This window comes from Oncorhynchus clarkii, chromosome 7, assembly GCF_045791955.1.
Source record: "Oncorhynchus clarkii lewisi isolate Uvic-CL-2024 chromosome 7, UVic_Ocla_1.0, whole genome shotgun sequence".
Lineage (NCBI taxonomy): Eukaryota > Metazoa > Chordata > Actinopteri > Salmoniformes > Salmonidae > Oncorhynchus > Oncorhynchus clarkii.
Genome location: NC_092153.1, coordinates 9,384,480 through 9,405,256, shown reverse-complemented (window position 1 = coordinate 9,405,256; position 20,777 = coordinate 9,384,480). Strand labels below are relative to the sequence as shown.

The following is a 20,777-nucleotide window of genomic DNA, read 5'->3' as shown; positions in this document are numbered from 1 at the left end:
TCCTCCATCTCCCCTTCCTCTCCTCCATCTCCCCTTCCTCTCCTCCATCTCTCCTTCCTCTCCTCGGCTCCCAGGTCCCAGTCTCTAACAGATTGAAAGACCAGACCACACACCCTCTCTCTCTAACTGGCTATGTGACATTTTGGGAGGAGAGGGAGAGATTGAGGAAGAGGGATTGAGGGTGGATAAAAAGGAGAAGGAGGAGAGGAGAGAATGAATTGCCCAGCCATCCTCTGAAACTGGCTTTGGGAGTTTTGGGAGGTGGGAGTCAGATGAGAAGGGAGGAAGGAAAGGAACGAGGAGAGATTGAGGGAGGAGAGGTGGAAGAAGGAGAGGTGGAAGGAGGAGAGATGGAGGGAGGAGAGATTGAGGGAGGAGAGGAACGATGAGGGAGGAGAGGTGGAGGAAGGAGAGGTGGAAGGAGGAGAGATGAAGGGAGGAGAGGAACGAGGGGAGATGAAGGGAGGAGAGGTGGAGGGAGGAGAGATGGAGGGAGGAGAGATGGAGGGAGGAGAGGAACGAGGGGAGATGGAGGGAGGAGAGGTGTAGGGAGGAGAGATGGAGGGAGGAGAGGAACGAGGGGAGATGGAGAGGGGGAGGGAGGAGAGGTGGAGGGAGGAGAGGTGTAGGGAGGAGAGATGGAGGGAGGAGAGGAACGAGGGGAGATGGAGGGAGGAGAGGTGGAGGGAAGAGAGATGGAGGGAGGAGAGGTGGAGGGAGGAGAGGTGGAGGGAGGAGAGGAACGAGCGGGGAGGGAGGAGAGGAACGATGAGGGAGGAGAGGTGTGAGAGGAGCAGACAGGAGAAGGAATGGGAGGAGAGACAAGAGGATGTGTGCGATGGATCGGGAGGGAAGGAGAGGTGCCAGTGATTGTTCTGAGGACAGATCTACCCTGGGGGCATGGTCCCCCTCTGCTAATATTGATGTAGAGTGAGGAGGATAAGCTTGGCTGACTTTTTATATCTAATTGTACCTGGGAGCTGAAACCCCAGGGCTGATTTTGCCTTAGGTGAGCTTTCCTGAAACACTAGAATGACTATGTGCTGGGAATCTGAAAGGCAATGGAGGGCTGGAGAAAGAAACCTGATATTCTCATCAAGAGTACTCTGTGTCCCAAAAAGACTGCCGAGGGTCCTTAGGTGCAGCTCTGTCTAGGGCCCTTAGGTGCAGCTCTGTCTAGGGCCCTTAGGGGCAGCTTTGACTAGGGCCCTTAGGTGCAGCTCTGTCTAGGGCCCTTAGGGGCAGCTTTGACGAGGGCCCTTAGGTGCAGCTCTGTCTAGGGCCCTTAGGGGCAGCTTTGACTAGGGCCCTTAGGTGCAGCTCTGTCTAGGGCCCTTAGGGGCAGCTTTGACTAGGGCCCTTAGGTGCAGCTCTGTCTAGGGCCCTTAGGTGAGCTTTCCTGAAACACTAGAATGACTATGTGCTGGGAATCTGAAAGGCAATGGAGGGCTGGAGAAAGAAACCTGATATTCTCATCAAGAGTACTCTGTGTCCCAAAAAGACTGCCGAGGGTCCTTAGGTGCAGCTCTGTCTAGGGCCCTTAGGGGCAGCTTTGACTAGGGCCCTTAGGTGCAGCTCTGTCTAGGGCACTTAGGGGCAGCTTTGACTAGGGCCCTTAGGTGCAACTAGATCTAGGGCCCTTAGGTGCAGCTCTGTCTAGGGCCCTTAGGTGCAGCTCTGTCTAGGGCCCTTAGGGGCAGCTTTGACTAGGGCCCTTAGGTGCAACTAGGTCTAGGGCCCTTAGGTGCAGCTCTGTCTAGGGCCCTTAGGTGCAGCTCTGTCTAGGGCCCTTAGGGGCAGCTTTGACTAGGGCCCTTAGGTGCAACTAGGTCTAGGGCCCTTAGGTGCAGCTCTGTCTAGGGCCCTTAGGTGCAGCTCTGTCTAGGGCCCTTAGGGGCAGCTCTGTCTATGGCCCTTGGGGGCAGCTCTGTCTAGGGCCCTTAGGGGCAGCTCTGAATCTGAAAGACAACGGAGGAGTTGAGAAAGTTACCTGAACAGCTCTGTCTGCTCCATCACTATGACCTGGGGTGTTGCTGTCATCCTCCAACCATCATCACCATGACCTGGGGTGTTGCTGTCCTCCTCCAACCATCCTCACCATGACCTGTGGTGTTGATGTCATCCTCCAACCATCCTCACCATGACCTGGGGTGTTGCTGTCCTCCTCCAACCATCCTCACCATGACCTGTGGTGTTGATGTCATCCTCCAACCATCCTCACCATGACCTGGGGTGTTGCTGTCCTCCTCCAACCATCATCACCATGACCTGGGGTGTTGCTGTCCTCCTCCAACCATCATCACCATGACCTGGGGTGTTGCTGTCATCTTCCAACCACCATCACCATGACCTGGGGTGTTGCTGTCCACCTCCAACCATCATCACCATGCTGCTATTGTGGTGAGGACCTGGGGTGTTGCTGTCCTCCTCCAACCATCATCACCATGACCTGGGGTGTTGCTGTCCTCCTCCAACCATCATCACCATGACCTGGGGTGTTGCTGTCATCTTCCAACCACCATCACCATGACCTGGGGTGTTGCTGTCCACCTCCAACCATCATCACCATGCTGCTATTGTGGTGAGGACCTGGGGTGTTGCTGTCCTCCTCCAACCATCACCACCATGCTCCTGTTGTTGTGGTGAGGACCTGGGGTGTTGCTGTCCTCCTCCAACCATCATCACCATGCTCCTGTTGTTGTGTTGTGGTGAGGACCTGGGGTGTTGCTGTCCTCCTCCAACCATCATCACCATGCTCCTGTTGTTGTGGTGAGGACCTGGGGTGTTGCTGTCATCCTCCAACCATCATCACCACGCTCCTGTTGTTGTGGTGAGGACCTGGGGTGTTGCTGTCATCCTCCAACCATCATCACCATGCTGCTGTTGTTGTGTTGTGGTGAGGACCTGTGGTGTTGCTGTCATCCTCCAACCATCATCACCACGCTCCTGTTGTTGTGTTGAGGACCTGGGGTGTTGCTGTCATCCTCCAACCATCATCACCATGCTCCTGTTGTTGTGGTGAGGACCTGGGGTGTTGCTGTCATCCTTCAACCATCATCACCATGCTGCTGTTGTTGTGTTGTGGTGAGGACCTGGGGTGTTGCTGTCCTCCTCCAACCATCATCACCATGCTCCTGTTGTTGTGTTGTGGTGAGGACCTGGGGTGTTGCTGTCCTCCTCCAACCATCATCACCATGCTCCTGTTGTTGTGGTGAGGACCTGGGGTGTTGCTGTCCTCCTCCAACCTTTGATCTCTCATCTGAATAGCAACAACTTCAACCTTAATGTTTACCACTGTTAGACAGACCTCCTGCCGTGGTATCTATCATTGTACACAGCCAGCCAGCTACTAATCAGCTCAATACAAACCAGAACAAGCAGCCAGTGTGTATAGTGGTTTAGTGGCGTAATTGAATTAAACGGATGCAGATTTCATGTTGACTATACAATAGAAAATCCTCGAAATTCAACGGTTGGTTTTGGACGATGCTATCTAATACAATAATACCATCTAGCAACATAACCCATTGTGGTGATGTTAATTGGTAGTTCTGTGATGGTTGTGTGGTTGTAACCACATCCCTCTTCACCCCACCCCACAGCTGATTATTTAGTAACTCATCTAGATACAGTCAATTAGGGTTATCATTATTCATTTCTTGTTCACATTTATCGAGCTGGAAGAGACTCCCTAGTAAACAGCAAGGGGCCCTATTTCCTATGTAGTGCACTGATTTAGACCACGGCCAAAAGGGGTTTGAGGGTCTATAGGGCTCCGGTCTAAAATTAGTGCACTATATAGGGAATAGGATTCTATAGGACCCTGGTCTAAAGTAGTGCACTATATAGGGAATAGGGTTCTATAGGGCCCTGGTCTAAAGTAGTGCACTATATTTAGGGAATAGGGTTCTATAGGGCCCTGTCCTAAAGTAGTGTACTATATTTAGGGAATAGGGTTCTATAGGGCCCTTGTCTAAAGTAGTGCACTATATAGGGAATAAGGTTCTATAGGTTCTATAGGGTCATTATCTCTGTCTGTCCATACCGTTCATTATCTCTGTCTGTCCATACGGTTAATTATCTCTGTCTGTCCATACCATTCATTATCTCTGTCTGTCTATACCGTTCATTATCTCTGTCTGTCCATACCGTTCATTATCTCTGTCCATACCGTTCATTATCTCTGTCTGTCTATACCGTTCATTATCTCTGTCTGTCCATACCGTTCATTATCTCTGTCTGTCCATACCGTTCATTATCTCTGTCTGTCCATACCGTTCATTATCTCTGTCTGTCCATACCGTTCATTATCTCTGTCTGTCCATACCGTTCATTATTTCTGTCTGTCCATACCGTTCATTATCTCTGTCTGTCCATACCGTTCATTATCTCTCAGCTCCTGTCTGTCCACACCGTTCATTATCTCTCAGTTCCTGTCTGTCCATACCGTTCATTATCTCTCAGCTCCTGTCTGTCCACACCGTTCATTATCCGTCATCTATAACGTCTTTGTCAAGTGAGGAGATGATAGTTGGAATACAACGTAATTGTTGTCTGTGTGAGGACGACTCGTCTTGTCTGCTTGGTTTAAATAAAGGCTTACGTCCCACATGATACCCTGTTCCCTATATAGTACACTACTTTAGACCGGGCTCCTATTCCAGTATATAGGAGATCGGGGGCCATTTGGGACACCCGCAATGTTTCTCTGTGAGTCAATCAACCAACCCTCCAGAAAACTGCCAGAGAAGGTTCAGGGATAATTGGACAAAGGTTGTTGTTTGTTTTGAAAGTTGTTTTGTCAAGACACTCATTTAGAGCAGGAAGACATTGTACCGTGAAAGAGACGGGATCAACAGTGCCGTTCAAATTGCTTTGAAAAATGTCAGTCTGAATAACGTCTAAATGACACAGAAATGTGAGGTTTTCCTTCGAGCTAAAGGAAGACGGAGAAATTACCTACCCACATTGAGAGATGTTTTCCTTCGAGCTAAAGGAAGACAGAGAAATTACCAAGCCACTTTGAGGACAAGCTAGAGTTTAAAAGCACTATTATGTTATTGAAAATCTATCATCCTACCAGCGGTCACCTCATCTGCTCCTCGTCTATCCTGGTTCTGGCTTCAGCCCAAAAGTCCAGGAAAACACAGTGCACGGTTTCTTTAGATTTTATAGTCTATGTGTGAAAAACATTACGAACACCTTCCTAATATTGAGTTGCCCTCAGAACAGCCTAAATTTGTCAGGGCATGGACTCTACAAGGTGTTGAAAGCGTTCCACAGGGATGCTGGCCCATGTTGACCCCAATGTTTCCCACAGGTGTTTTAAGTTGGCTGGAGGTCCATTGGGTGCTGGACCAGTGTTGTTACACAGTGGAAACGGTTGAGTGTGAAAAGCCCAGCAGCGTTGCAGTTCTAGACACAAAACGACTTGTACCTACTACTATACCTTGTTCAAAGGCACTTCAATCTAATGTCTTGCCCATTCACCATCGGAATGGCACACATACATAACCCAAGTCTCAATTGTCACCAGGCTTGAAAACCCTTCTTTAACCTGTCTTCTCCCGTTCATCTACACTGATGGAAGTGGCATTAACAAGTGACATCATGGAAGGGCAGATGTTCTCAATGTTTTATACACACAGTGTCTGTTTATAATGTTACCTTGTAACCAACCCAGTCTTTATGTATCCAACCCAGTCTTTCTGAATCTAACCCAGTCTGTATCTAACCCAGTCTGTATCTAACCCAGTCTGTATCTAACCCAGTCTGTATCTAACCCAGTCTTTATGTATCTAACCCAGTCTTTATGTATCTAACCCAGTCTGTATCTAACCCAGTCTGTATCTAACCCAGTCTGTATCTAACCCAGTCTTTATGTATCCAACCCAGTCTGTATCCAACCCAGTCTTTATGTATCTAACCCAGTCTGTATCTAACCCAGTCTTTATGTATCCAACCCAGTCTGTATCCAACCCAGTCTTTATGTATCTAACCCAGTCTGTATCTAACCCAGTCTGTATCTAACCCAGTCTGTATCTAACCCAGTCTGTATCTAACCCAATATTTCTGTATCTAACCCAGTCTTTATGTATCTAACCCAGTCTGTATCTAACCCAGTCTGTTTCTAACCCAATCTTTCTGTATCTAACCCAGTCTTTATGTATCTAACCCAGTCTGTATCTAACCCAATCTTTAGGTGTCTAACCCAGTCTGTATCTTACCCGGTCTTTATGTATCTAACCCAGTCTGTATCTTACCCGGTCTTTATGTATCTAACCCAGTCTGTATCTAACCCAGTCTGTATCTAACCCAGTCTTTATATATCTAACCCAATCTTTCTGTATCTAACCCAGTCTTTATGTATCTAACCCAGTCTGTATCTAACCCAGTCTGTATCTAACCCAGTCTTTATGTATCTAACCCAGTCTGTATTTATCTAACCCAGTCTGTATCTAACCCAGTCTTTATGTATCTAACCCAGTCTTTTATGTATCTAACCCAATCTGTATCTAACCAAGTCTTTGTGTCTAACCCAGTCTGTATCTAACCCAGTCTTTATGTATCTAACCCAGTCTGTATTTAACCCAGTCTTTATGTGTCTAACCCAGTCTGTATCTAACCCAGTCTTTATGTATCTAACCCAGTCTGTATCTAACCCAGTCTTTATGTATCTAACCCAGTCTGTATCTAACCCAGTCTGTATCTAACCCAGTCTTTATGTATCTAACCCAATCTGTATCTAACCCAGTCTTTATGTATCTAACCCAGTCTGTATCTAACCCAGTCTGTATCTAATCCAGTCTTTATGTGTCTAACCCAGTCTGTATCTAACCCAGTCTTTATGTATCTAACCCAGTCTGTATCTAACCCAGTCTGTATCTAACCCAGTCTTTATGTATCTAACCCAGTCTGTGTCTAACCCAGTCTTTATGTATAACCCAGTTGTTATGTATCTAACCCAGTCTGTATCTAACCCAGTTTTTATGTATCTAACCCAGTCTGTATCTAACCCAGTCTTTATGTGTCTAACCCAGTCTGTATCTAACCCAGTCTTTATGTATTTAACCCAGTCTGTATGTATTTAACCCAGTCTTTATGTATTTAACCCAGTCTGTATGTATTTAACCCAGTCTGTATGTATTTAACCCAGTCTGTATGTATTTAACCCAGTCTGTATGTAATTAACCCAGTCTGTATGTATTTAACCCAGTCTGTATGTATTTAACCCAGTCTGTATGTATTTAACCCAGTCTGTATGTATTTAACCCAGTCTGTATGTATTTAACCCAGTCTGTATGTATTTAACCCAGTCTGTATGTATTTAACCCAGTCTTTATGTATTTAACCCAGTCTGTATGTATTTAACCCAGTCTGTATGTATTTAACCCAGTCTGTATGTATTTAACCCAGTCTGTATGTATTTAACCCAGTCTGTATGTATTTAACCCAGTCTGTATGTATTTAACCCAGTCTGTATGTATTTAACCCAGTCTGTATGTATTTAACCCAGTCTGTATGTATTTAACCCAGTCTTTATGTATTTAACCCAGTCTGTATGTATTTAACCCAGTCTGTATGTATTTAACCCAGTCTTTATGTATTTAACCCAGTCTGTATGTATTTAACCCAGTCTGTATGTATTTAACCCAGTCTTTATGTATTTAACCCAGTCTTTATGTATTTAACCCAGTCTGTATGTATTTAACCCAGTCTGTATGTATTTAACCCAGTCTTTATGTATTTAACCCAGTCTGTATGTATTTAACCCAGTCTTTATGTATTTAACCCAGTCTGTATCTAACCCAGTCTTTATGTATCTAACCCAGTCTGTATCTAACCCAGTCTGTATGTATTTAACCCAGTCTTTATGTATTTAACCCAGTCTGTATCTAACCCAGTCTGTATCTAACCCAGTCTGTATGTATTTAACCCAGTCTTTATGTATTTAACCCAGTCTTTCTGTCTTTCTTTATTTTTAAATGACTTTTTTGCACATGTAAATGTCCCACCCAAACCATGGTAACAGCTTTGTATTGTAATAATGAACCTCCTTCCATTTTGCTTACAGCAGGATACTGTCATCAGTTTGGACAGCAATCACACTATCACATCCCAGGGACACAACAAATGCAGATAATAATAATTATATAAAATAAATAATAATAAAATAATTAAACAACTACATCATAACAAGTGACTGTGTGTCTGTGAGGTGAGCTGCTTGTTACTAAATACACAGAGTCTTCATCAAGCTTTCATCAAAACACACACAGTCATAAACACCTTTATTGTCACGAATCCCGTTTCCTGAGTCTGTTTTTTGCCTATGTTCTGTCCTGGAGAGTTTTTCCGGCGTCCAGGAACGCACCCTGTCTGTTTTTTGCCTATGTTCTGTCCTGGAGAGTTTTTCCGGCGTCCTGGAACGCACCCTGTCTGGTTGCCGGGCAATGTAGCCAGTTGGGGTTTTTGATTACCCGCACCTGTATCCCATCAGCTATCTGCACACCTGGTCCTGATCATCATCTATCCTCTTCATAAGCCCGGACCTGACATCCATTCCCTGCCGGATCGTTAGCCATGAACAGTATGTTGTGCCAGAGTATCAGCCTCAAGTTGGATAGAAGTTGTTTTGTTGTTTGTTACGTATTGCTTGCCTTGAACTTACCTCTGTTTGTTCTGTCTTCAGTTACTCACCCGGATCATTTACCCCATTCCCGCCTGGTCGTCAGAAGATTCCGCTTCCCCATTGGATCCACCTATTTACTCTCATCAACTCATCACCGCTACCCGCTACACCACCTGGATATATCTACCCATTCACTTGTAAATAAATACTCACCTTTTTTCTACTCTCCTTGTCCTGGTCTGCTTCTGGGTTCGACTTTGAAGAATCGTGACAGAACGATCCGGCCAAGAATGAACCCAGCGGACCTGGATTCCGTTTGCCATGCCATTACCCAGCAGGGGAAGACATTGGGACAACACAAGACGGAGCTACAGGAGATAGCGGTTGCAATCCAGAAATTATCTGCTAGCTTGACACAGATCCAGGATCAGCTCAGTTTGCTGGCGATTCATTCACCACCTGTTTCACCCATCTCACCTGCCGTGCCTGATGCGTTTTCCTTCCGTGAACCCAAGGTACCGACACCTGATAAATATGAAGGGGATTTAGGAAGATGCCGTTCGTTTCTTATGCAGTGTGGGTTAGTGTTTGATCTGCAGCCCCATTCTTACGCCACTGACAAGGCTAGGATAGCCTTTGTTATTGAACTGCTGCGTGGAAGAGCTCTGGAATGGGCTTCAGCCGTTTGGGAACGACAGGGGACCTGCATGGCTTCATACCAGGAATTCACGGGAGAGCTGAGAAGGCTTTTTGACCATCCAGTCCGAGGTAAGGACGCAGCTAAACGTTTGTTCACTCTTCGCCAAGGAGCTCGCAGTGTGGCAGACTTTATGATCGAGTTCAGGACATTGTCTGTGGAGAGTGGTTGGAATGAGGAGTCACTACAAGCGGCTTTTTACCAGGGGTTGTCGGAGCAACTCAAGGACGAGCTGATATCCTATCCAGAGCCTAGTGATCTAGACAGTTTGGTCACTTTATCTATTCGGGTAGATAATAGAGTCCGAGAGAGAAGGAGGGAGAAGCAGTGGGGCCCATCCAATCAATCAGCAACTCGGTTACCATTCGGTTCAGGAAGTGAACCAGAACGTATTGATCGTTATTCCCCACACGGGATTAGTGGAGGGGTCTTGCCACCAGATCCTGAACCAATGCAAGTGGGGCGACACGGGCTAACTAAGGAGGAGCGCCAACGTAGACGTGAGACCAACAGCTGTCTCTACTGTGGTAGCTCAGGACATTACATCTCCACTTGTCCACAGCGCTCGTTAAACTGCCCGGCTCGCTAGTTTTGGGAGGAATTTTAGCGAGCCAGATTCAACCTCTCCAGAATCCTGTCAGACCCCGTTTTCCTGCGACCCTTATGAATAAGGATCAGAGCTTAGAGATGAACGCTTTTATCGATTCAGGTGCCGATGGCAGCTTTATTGATGCCGACTTGGTGGAACAGCTGGGGCTTTCTAAGGAGCAATTGCCGGAAGCCATTGAAGCAACCACTCTGAACGGCAGTAGTCTGGCACGGATCACTATGAGGACTGAACCGGTTAAGATGTTGTTGTCGGGGAATCATTCAGAGTTTATCTCCTTCTTCATTCTGTCCTCACCCCATGTTCCTCTGGTTCTTGGTTACCCCTGGCTGAAGGAACACAATCCCTCGTTTGATTGGGTGACGGGTAAGGTAACTAGTTGGAGCATTGATTGTCATGCTAACTGTCTTAGGACTGCCTGTTCTCCTGCCATTTCCAGTCAGGTCAGTGACTCTGTTCCTCCTGATTTGTCCCTGGTTCCAGAAACATATCACGAGTTGGGTGAAGTATTCAGTAAACAGAAGGCTCAGTCCCTTCCTCCCCACCGACCTTATGACTGTGCGATTAATCTGTTTCCTGGAGCCTCCTTTCCCAAGGGACGGTTATACAGTATCTCTCGACCTGAACGTGAGGCCTTGGAGACCTACATCAAGGAGTCTCTAGCTGCAAGTCTCATTCGGCCCTCTTCATCACCTCTGGGAGCAGGATTTTTTTTTGTGAGCAAGAAGGATGGCTCTCTTCGACCGTGTATTGATTATCGGGGTTTGAATGATATTACGGTCAAGAACAAGTATCCCCTGCCCTTGATGAGCTCGGCTTTCGATTATTTACAGGGTGCTACGGTTTTTACGAAGCTTGATTTACGTAATGCTTATCATTTGGTTCGGATCAAGGAGGGGGACGAGTGGTTGACTGGGTTCAATACTCCGATGGGACATTTCGAGTACCAGGTGATGCCGTTTGGACTGACCAACGCTCCTGCTGTGTTCCAAAGTATGGTGAATGACGTTCTGAGAGATATGATTGGTATTTTTGTGTTTGTTTACCTGGATGATATCCTCATCTTCTCGAAGGAGCTTTCTAGCCACGTTCAGCATGTCAAGCAGGTCCTGCAGCGGTTATTGGAGAACCGTCTGTTCGTGAAGGCTGAGAAGTGTGATTTTCACGCCCACACGACGTCCTTCCTCGGTTACATCATCTCCAGTGGAGAGATCAAGATGGACCAAGAGAAGGTTCGGGCGGTTCGGGATTGGGTCCAGCCCGGTTCGAGATTGCAGCTCCAGAGATTCCTGGGGTTTGCAAATTTTTATCTGAGGTTTATCCGTGATTACAGCCGGGTGGCCGCCCCTTTAACTGTACTGACGTCTTGCACCAGAAAATTCTGTTGGTCTCCTGAGGCAGACCGAGCATTTCTAGATTTGAAGAGCCGATTCACCAACGCCCCGATTCTCTCTCAACCTGACACTTCCCGTCAGTTCGTTGTGGAGGTGGATGCGTCTGATGTGGGGGTGGGCGCCATCCTGTCCCAGCGTAGCTCCACTGACGGTAAACTCCATCCCTGCGCCTTCTACTATTGTCGTCTTTCTCCAGCTGAAAGAAACTACGATGTGGGTAACCGGGAGCTTCTCGCTGTGAAGCTTGCCTTGGAGGAGTGGCGTCACTGGTTGGAGGGAGCGGAGCAACCGTTTGTGGTCTGGACTGACCACAAGAATCTGGTTTACGTGCAATCGGCTAAACGTCTCAACTCTCGTCAGGCCCGGTGGGCTTTGTTTTTTGGACGCTTCCATTTTTCCCTGACGTTCCAACCTGGGTCGAAGAACGGGAAGGCGGACGCCCTGTCCCGGATGTTCTCCAAGACGGAGGAGAGTGAGGCCAAGACTGAGACGATTCTTCCCCAGAACGTTGTCGTGGGAGCCGTTACATGGAGGATTGAGGAGGAGGTGATGGCGGCTCTTCGGACACAGCCCGGGCCCGGTAACGGTCCACCCGGTCGGTTGTTCGTGCCTGAGTCGGTTCGTTCTGCTGTCCTTCAGTGGTCCCACGCCAGCAAGATAGCTTGTCACCCTGGTGTTGCTTGGACTATGGCGCTACTGCGCAGACGATTTTGGTGGCCTGCCATGGGAGAAGATACCCGGAGGTTTGTTGCCGCTTGTCCTGTTTGTGCGCAGAATAAGAGTACCAATCGGGCCAGCTCTGGGCTTCTTCACCCCCTACCTATTCCCCGACGACCTTGGTCGCATCTGGCCCTGGATTTTGTCACGGGTTGCCCTCTTCTGTTGGTAACACGGTTATTCTGACCATTGTGGATAGATTCAGCAAGTTTGCCCACTTTGTTCCCCTCTCCAAGCTGCCTTCTGCCACTGAGACGTCCGAGATACTTGTTAGGGAGGTGTTCAGGGTCCACGGGTTGCCCTGTGACATTGTTTCTGACCGTGGTCCTCAGTTTACCTCTGCTGTCTGGAAATCCTTCTGTTTGGCCATTGGAGCTACAGTCAGTCTCACATCTGGATTTCACCCCCAATCTAATGGTCAGGCGGAGAGAGCCAACCAGAAGATGGAGTCCACGCTGCGTTGTCTTGTCTCCTCTGATCCCACCTCTTGGTCATCTCAATTACCCTGGGTCGAGTATGCCCATAATACCCTTCCTTCATCTGCCACTGGGATGTCCCCCTTCCAATGCCTGTACGGATACCAACCTCCCTTGTTTCCTTCTCAGGAGAGGGATCTTTCGGTCCCTTCTGTCCAGGCCCACATTCGTTGTTGCCACCGGACCTGGCATCGGGCCAGGAAGGTTCTCCTTAGAGTTTCTGACCGGTATCAGATCCGGGCGAATCGTCGCCGTATTCCTGCTCCCGCTTATACCATCATAAGGTGTGGTTGGCTACACGGGATCTTCCTCTACGGACTGAGTCGAGGAAACTGTCACCAAAGTTCATTGGTCCGTTCGTGGTGGAGAGAATCATTAACCCTGCTGTGGGCCGACTAAAATTGCCGGCAACGCTTCGAGTACACCCCACCTTTCATGTCTCCTGCCTCAAGCCGGTTCACCTCAGTCCTCTGTTGCCCCCTCCTCCTCGTCCTCCTCCTCCTCGGATGATCGGAGGTGGTCCTGTCTACACGGTGCGCCGCATCATGGACTCCAGACGGCGAGGTCGAGGGTTCCAGTATTTAGTGGATTGGGAAGGATATGGTCCTGAGGAGAGGAGTTGGATTCCTCGGCGTCAGATCCTTGACGATGACCTGCTTCATGACTTTTACCGCCTCCACCCTGGCGCTCCGGGTAGTCCGCCCGGTGGCGTTTGTCGGAGGGGGGGGTACTGTCACGAATCCCGTTTCCTGAGTCTGTTTTTTGCCTATGTTCTGTCCTGGAGAGTTTTTCCGGCGTCCTGGAACGCACCCTGTCTGGTTGCCGGGCAATGTAGCCAGTTGGGGTTTTTGATTACCCGCACCTGTATCCCATCAGCTATCTGCACACCTGGTCCTGATCATCATCGCTCCTCTTCATAAGCCCGGACCTGACATCCATTCCCTGCCGGATCGTTAGCCATGAACAGTATGTTGTGCCAGAGTATCAGCCTCAAGTTGGATAGAAGTTGTTTTGTTTGTTACGTATTGCTTGCCTTGAACTTACCTCTGTTTGTTCTGTCTTCAGTTACTCACCCGGATCATTTACCCCATTCCCGCCTGGTCGTCGGAAGATTCCGCTTCCCCATTGGATCCACCTATTTACTCCCATCAACTCATCACCGCTACCCGCTACACCACCTGGATATATCTACCCATTCACTTGTAAATAAATACTCACCTTTTTTCTACTCTCCTTGTCCTGGTCTGCTTCTGGGTTCGACTTTGAAGAATCGTGACATTTATAACTGATAAATACTCTTACATGACTGTTATAAACTATTATATTTCTGTTTTGTACTCATATTACTGTTATATACTCTTATATTGCTGCTATATACTCTACAGTTATATACTGTTATATTACTGCTATATACTCTACAGTTATATACTGTTATATTACTGTTATATACTCTTATATTACTGTTATATACTCTACTGTTATATACTCTACTGGTATATGCTCTAATATTACTGTTATATACTCGGAAAATACTGTTATTTACTCTACTGTTATATACATTTATATTACTGGTAAATACTCTACTATTATCTACTTTAATATTCTGTTATATACTCTACTGTTATAAACTCTTATATTACTGTTATATACTCTACTGTTATATACTCTTATATTACTGATATATATTCTACTGTTATATACTCTACTGTTATAAACTCTTATATTACTGTTATATACTCTACTGTTATATACTCTTATATTACTGATATATACTCTGCTGTTATAGACTCTTATTTTACTGTTATATACTCTACTGTTATATACTCTACTGTTATATACTCTTGTATTACTGATATATACTCTACTGTTATATACTCTGCTGTTATATACTCTTATTTTACTGTTATATACTCTATTTTTATATACTCTACTGTTATATACTCTACTGTTATATACTCTACTGTTATAGACTCTACTGTTATAGACTCTTATATTACTGTTATATACTCTACTGTTATACACTCTACTGTTGTATACTCTACTGTTATATACTCTGCTGTTATACACTCTACTGTTATACTCTACTGTTGTATACTCTACTGTTGTATACTCTACTGTTGTATACTCTACTGTTGTATACTCTACTGTTATATACTCTGCTGTTATAGACTCTTATATGACTGTTATATACTCTATTTTTATATACTCTTATATTACTGTTATATACTCTACTGTTATATACTCTATTGTTATATAATCTACTGCTATATACTCTATTGTTATATACTCTACTGTTATACACTCTACTGTTGTATACTCTACTTTTATATACTCTGCTGTTATAGACTCTTGTATTACTGTGATATACTCTACTGTTATATAATCTTATATTACTGTTATATACTCTACTTTTATATATTCTTATAGTACTATTACATACTATACTGTTATATAATCATACATTACTTTTATACACTCTTATATCACTGTTATATTCTCTACAGTTATACAGAGTTTGAGGAGGAAAAAATCAAAGATTCCACTTCCAACTATCCTGCTCTCCAATGTCCGATCTCTTAAGGGGTAAACAGAGGAAATGCAGGAAAACACGTCATCTATATGAATACAGGGAGGCCTGTTTGATGGCCTTTTCTGTCGGAGCCGGTGCCCGACTCTGAAGTCACCCCTGACGGATTCACTATCACTCGGATGGACAGAGACAGGGAAGCTCTGAAGTCACCCCTGACGGATTCACTATCACGCGGATGGACAGAGACAGTGAAGCTCTGAAGTCACCCCTGACGGATTCACTATCACGCGGATGGACAGAGACAGTGATGCTCTGAAGTCACCCCTGACGGATTCACTATCACGCGGATGGACAGAGAGAGTGAAGCTCTGAAGTCACCCCTGACGGATTCACTATCACTTGGATGGACAGAGACAGTGAAGCTCTGAAGTCACCTCTGACGGATTCACTATCACGCGGATGGACAGAGACAGTGAAGCTCTGAAGTCACCCCTGACGGATTCATTATCACTTGGATGGACAGAGACAGTGAAGCTACTAGTGAGGAGCACGGAGGCGAAGTCTGGGTTCTGATAAATTCAGATTGTGTAAAACTACGATTGCCAGGGGGAAAAATCTGCACTCCTGATATAAAGCTACCGTCAGTGTCGCTGCTCCTCTTCTCACTCCCCGGTGAACCCCCCCCCCCCCCCCCCCCCCCAGGATTTTCTGACTGTTGTTTGCAAGAGCAAACAGGGTCAATGCAGCTGACATCATTTTTAACGTCAGTCAAGAGCTTGATGCGATTTCCCCCGATGCGATCAAATTCATCACGGGGGATTTCAATAGCTGCACTCTCAAGCACACTGAGTACTTACACCCAGTATGTGACTTGTCTAACAAGGATAATTGACTTACGTTACGGCTCAGTTCCCAAAGCGTAGTCATCCTTGGCCAGACCTCCACTGGCTGGATCAGACCATAACACTGGTCTTCTACCAGACCTCCACTGGCTGGATCAGACCATAACACTGGTCTTCTACCAGACCTCCACTGGCTGGATCAGACCATAACACTGGTCTTCTACCAGACCTCCACTGGCTGGATCAGACCATAACACTGGTCTTCTACCAGACCTCCACTGGCTGGATCAGACCATAACACTGGTCTTCTACCAGACCCCCACTGGCTGGATCAGACCATAACACTGGTCTTCTACCAGACCTCCACTGGCTGGATCAGACCATAACACTGGTCTTCTACCAGACCTCCACTGGCTGGATCAGACCATAACACTGGTCTTCTACCAGACCTCCACTGGCTGGATCAGACCATAACACTGGTCTTCTACCAGACCTCCACTGGCTGGATCAGACCATAACACTGGTCTTCTACCAGACCTCCACTGGCTGGATCAGACCATAACTCTGGTCTTCTACCAGACCTCCACTGGCTGGATCAGACCATAACACTGGTCTTCTACCAGACCTCCACTGGCTGGATCAGACCATAACACTGGTCTTCTACCAGACCTCCACTGGCTGGATCAGACCATAACACTGGTCTTCTACCAGACCTCCACTGGCTGGATCAGACCATAACACTGGTCTTCTACCAGACCTCCACTGGCTGGATCAGACCATAACACTGGTCTTCTACCAGACCTCCACTGGCTGGATCAGAAGATAACACTGGTCTTCTACCAGACCTCCACTGGCTGAGTGGATAAGACCTCCACTGACATTACTAGGATAAGGTTTAAGAGATAATGTTACAGACAGACTCTCCAGTACTAGGATAAGGTTTAAGAGATAATGTTACAGACAGACTCTCCAGTACTAGGATAAGGTTTAAGAGATAATGTTACAGACAGACTCTCCAGTACAGGATAAGGTTTAACAGATAATGTTACAGACTGACTCTCCTGTACAGGATAATGTTACAGACTGACTCTCCAGTACAGGATAAGGTTTAACAGATACTGTTACAGACAGAATCTCCAGTACAGGATAATGTTTAACAGATAATGTTACAGACAGACTCTCCAGTACAGGATAAGGTGCAACAGATCATGTTACTGGGAAACTCTCTGTCTGCCTGGTTGGGTATTAAGAATATGAAAAACGCCCCCTTCAAAGGTAGGTAACGTATTTATCTCTGCCTGGACGAGAGGGTGTGCCTCTCTACAGCCCATGAACTAAATAAGTTCTTCACCTGCTTTGAAGCCGGGGGGCGGCCCTGCTCCCCCGGGCCTGTCTGGACGAGGATGTCATGGCAACTGAGAGCTCGCTTGTCATCAATGAGGAAGTCGTGTGAGTGTTCAAAAGCACTGGAGCAGGAAAAGAGCCCGAGGCCTGGTAACATAAGTGGTCGTGTCTTAAAACACCGTTCCACTCAGCTGAGAGGTGTCTTCTGCTCTCTCTCTGTCAGCTGTCCCAGGATACATTTCTATGGAGAAAAATATCCCTTGTTTTACCTGTCCCAAACATCTCTCATCCGTCTGCATCAAATGACTACAGACATGTCTCTCTGACCTCTCTCTGGGTTAAATCTGTTGAAAAGATCATCAAGGTCAGCACCACCAGTCACCTTGTTGACCCCCTCCAATCTGCATATATCATCAACTCAACAAATTGCATTACTGTTATATACTCTACTGTTATATACTCTTATATTACTGTTATATACCCTACTGGTATATACATTAATGTTATATACTCTACTGTTATATACTCTTATATTACTGTTATATACTCTACTGTTATATACTCTTATATTACTGTTATATACCCTACTGGTATATACACTAATGTTATATACTCTACTGTTATATACTCTTATATTACTGTTATATACTCTACTGTTATATACTCTTATATTACTGTTATATACCCTACTGGTATATACACTAATGTTATATACTCTACTGTTATATACTCTACTGTTATATACTCTACTGGTATACACACTACTGTTATATACTCATAAATTACTGGTATATACCCTACTGGTATATACTCTACTGGTAAATACACTACTGTTATATACTCTTATATTACTGTTATATACCCTACTGGTATATACTCTACTGGTATATACACTACTGTTATATACTCTTATATTACTGTTATATACTCTACTGTTATATACACTACTGGTATATACTCTTATATTACTGTTATATACCCTACTGGTATATACTCTACTGTTATATACACTACTGGTATATACTCTACTGGTATATACTCTACTGTTATATACACTACTGGTATATACTCTACTGGTATATACTCTACTGTTATATACACTACTGGTATATATTCTTATATTACTGTTATATACCCTACTGGTATATACTCTACTGGTATATACACTACTGGTATATACTCTTATATTACTGTTATATACCCTACTGGTATATACTCTACTGGTATATACACTACTGGTATATACTCTTATATTACTGTTATATACCCTACTGTTATATGCTCTACTGTTATATAATCTTATATTACTGTTATATACCCTACTGTTAAATACTCATATATTACTGTTATATACTCTACTGTTCTATACTATACTGTTCTATACTCATATATTACTGTTATATACACTACTGTTATGTACTCTAATGTTATATACTCTACTGTTATATACTCATATATTACTGTTATATACTCTACTGTTATATGCTCTACTGTTATATACTCATATATTACTGTTATATACTCTACTGTTATATGCTATACTGTTATATAATCTTCTATTACTGTTATACACCCTACTGTTATATACTCATATATTACTGTTTATACTCTACTGTTATATACTCTACTGTTATATACTCTTATATTACTGTTATATACTCTTATATTACTGTTATATACCCTACTGTTATATACTCTACTGTTATATACTCATATATTACTGTTATATACTCTACTACTATATACTCTACTGTTATATACTCCACTGTTATATACTCTTATATTACTGTTATATACTCTACTGTTATATACTCTACTCTTATATACTCTACCATTATATACTCTACTGTTATATACTCTACTGTTATATACACTACTGTTATATACTCTTATATTACTGTTATATACTCTACTGTTATATACACTACTGTTATATACTCTTATATTACTGTTATATACTCCACTGTTATATACTCTTATATTACTTTTATATACTCTACTGTTATATACTCTACTCTTATATACTCTACCATTATATACTCTACTGTTATATACTCCACTGTTATATACTCTTATATTACTGTTATATACTCTACTGTTATATACACTACTGTTATATACTCTACCATTATATACTCTACTGTTATATACTCTACTGTTATATACTCCACTGTTATATACTCTTATATTACTGTTATATACTCTACTGTTATATACTCTACTCTTATATACTCTACCATTATATACTCTACTGTTATATACTCCACTGTTATATACTCTTATATTACTGTTATATACTCTACTGTTATATACTCTACTCTTATATACTCTACTCTTATATACTCAACCATTATATACTCTACTGTTATATACACTACTGTTATATACTCTTATATTACTGTTATATACTCTACTGTCATATACTCTACTCTTATATACTCTACTCTTATATACTCAACCATTATATACTCTACTGTTATATACTCATATATTACTGTTATATACTCTACTACTATATACTCTACTGTTATATACTCCACTGTTATATACTCTTATATTACTGTTATATACTCTACTGTTATATACTCTACTCTTATATACTCTACCATTATATACTCTACTGTTATATACTCTACCATTATATACTCTACTGTTATATACTCTACTGTTATATACTCCACTGTTATATACTCTTATATTACTGTTATATACTCTACTGTTATATACTCTACTCTTATATACTCTACCATTATATACTCTACTGTTATATACTCCACTGTTATATACTCTTATATTACTGTTATATACTCTACTGTTATATACTCTACTCTTATATACTCTACCATTATATACTCTACTGTTATATACACTACTGTTATATACTCTTATATTACTGTTATATACACTACTGTTATATACTCTTATATTACTGTTATATACTCTACTGTTATATACTCTACTGTTATATACTCTTATATTACTGTTAATTACTCAACTGGTATATACTCTACTGTTGTATACTCTACTGTTATATACTCTAATGTTATATACTCTACTACTATATACTCTACTGTTATATACTCTACTGTTATATACTCTTATATTACTGTTATATACTCTACTGTTATATACTCTACTCTTATATACTCTACTCTTATATACTCAACCATTATATACTCTACTGTTATATACACTACTGTTATATACTCTTATATTACTGTTATATACTCTACTGTCATATACTCTACTCTTATATACTCTACTCTTATATACTCAACCATTATATACTCTACTGTGATATACTCTACTGCTATATACTCTACTGCTATATACTCTTATATTACTGTTATATACTCTACTGTTATATACTCTACTGTTATAAACTCTACTGTTATATACTCTTATATTATTGTTAAATACTCAACTTGTATATACTCTACTGTTATATACTCTTATATTATTGTTAAATACTCAACTGGTATATACTCTACTGTTGTATACTCTACTGTTATATACTCTAATGTTATATACTCTACTA

General features: G+C 43.5%; 1 protein-coding gene across 1 annotated transcript in view; it reads right to left on the bottom strand.

Moving 5' to 3' along the window:
* The window catches only part of LOC139413997 (uncharacterized), an 87,693-nt gene extending 83,205 nt beyond the window's left edge, over nt 1-4,488 (bottom strand). The window contains exon 1 of the mRNA XM_071161882.1: nt 4,448-4,488. Within this exon, the coding sequence (XP_071017983.1) occupies nt 4,448-4,488 (41 nt within the window). The remainder of the gene's footprint in view (nt 1-4,447) is intronic.
* Nucleotides 4,489-20,777: the final 16,289 nt, after the last annotated feature.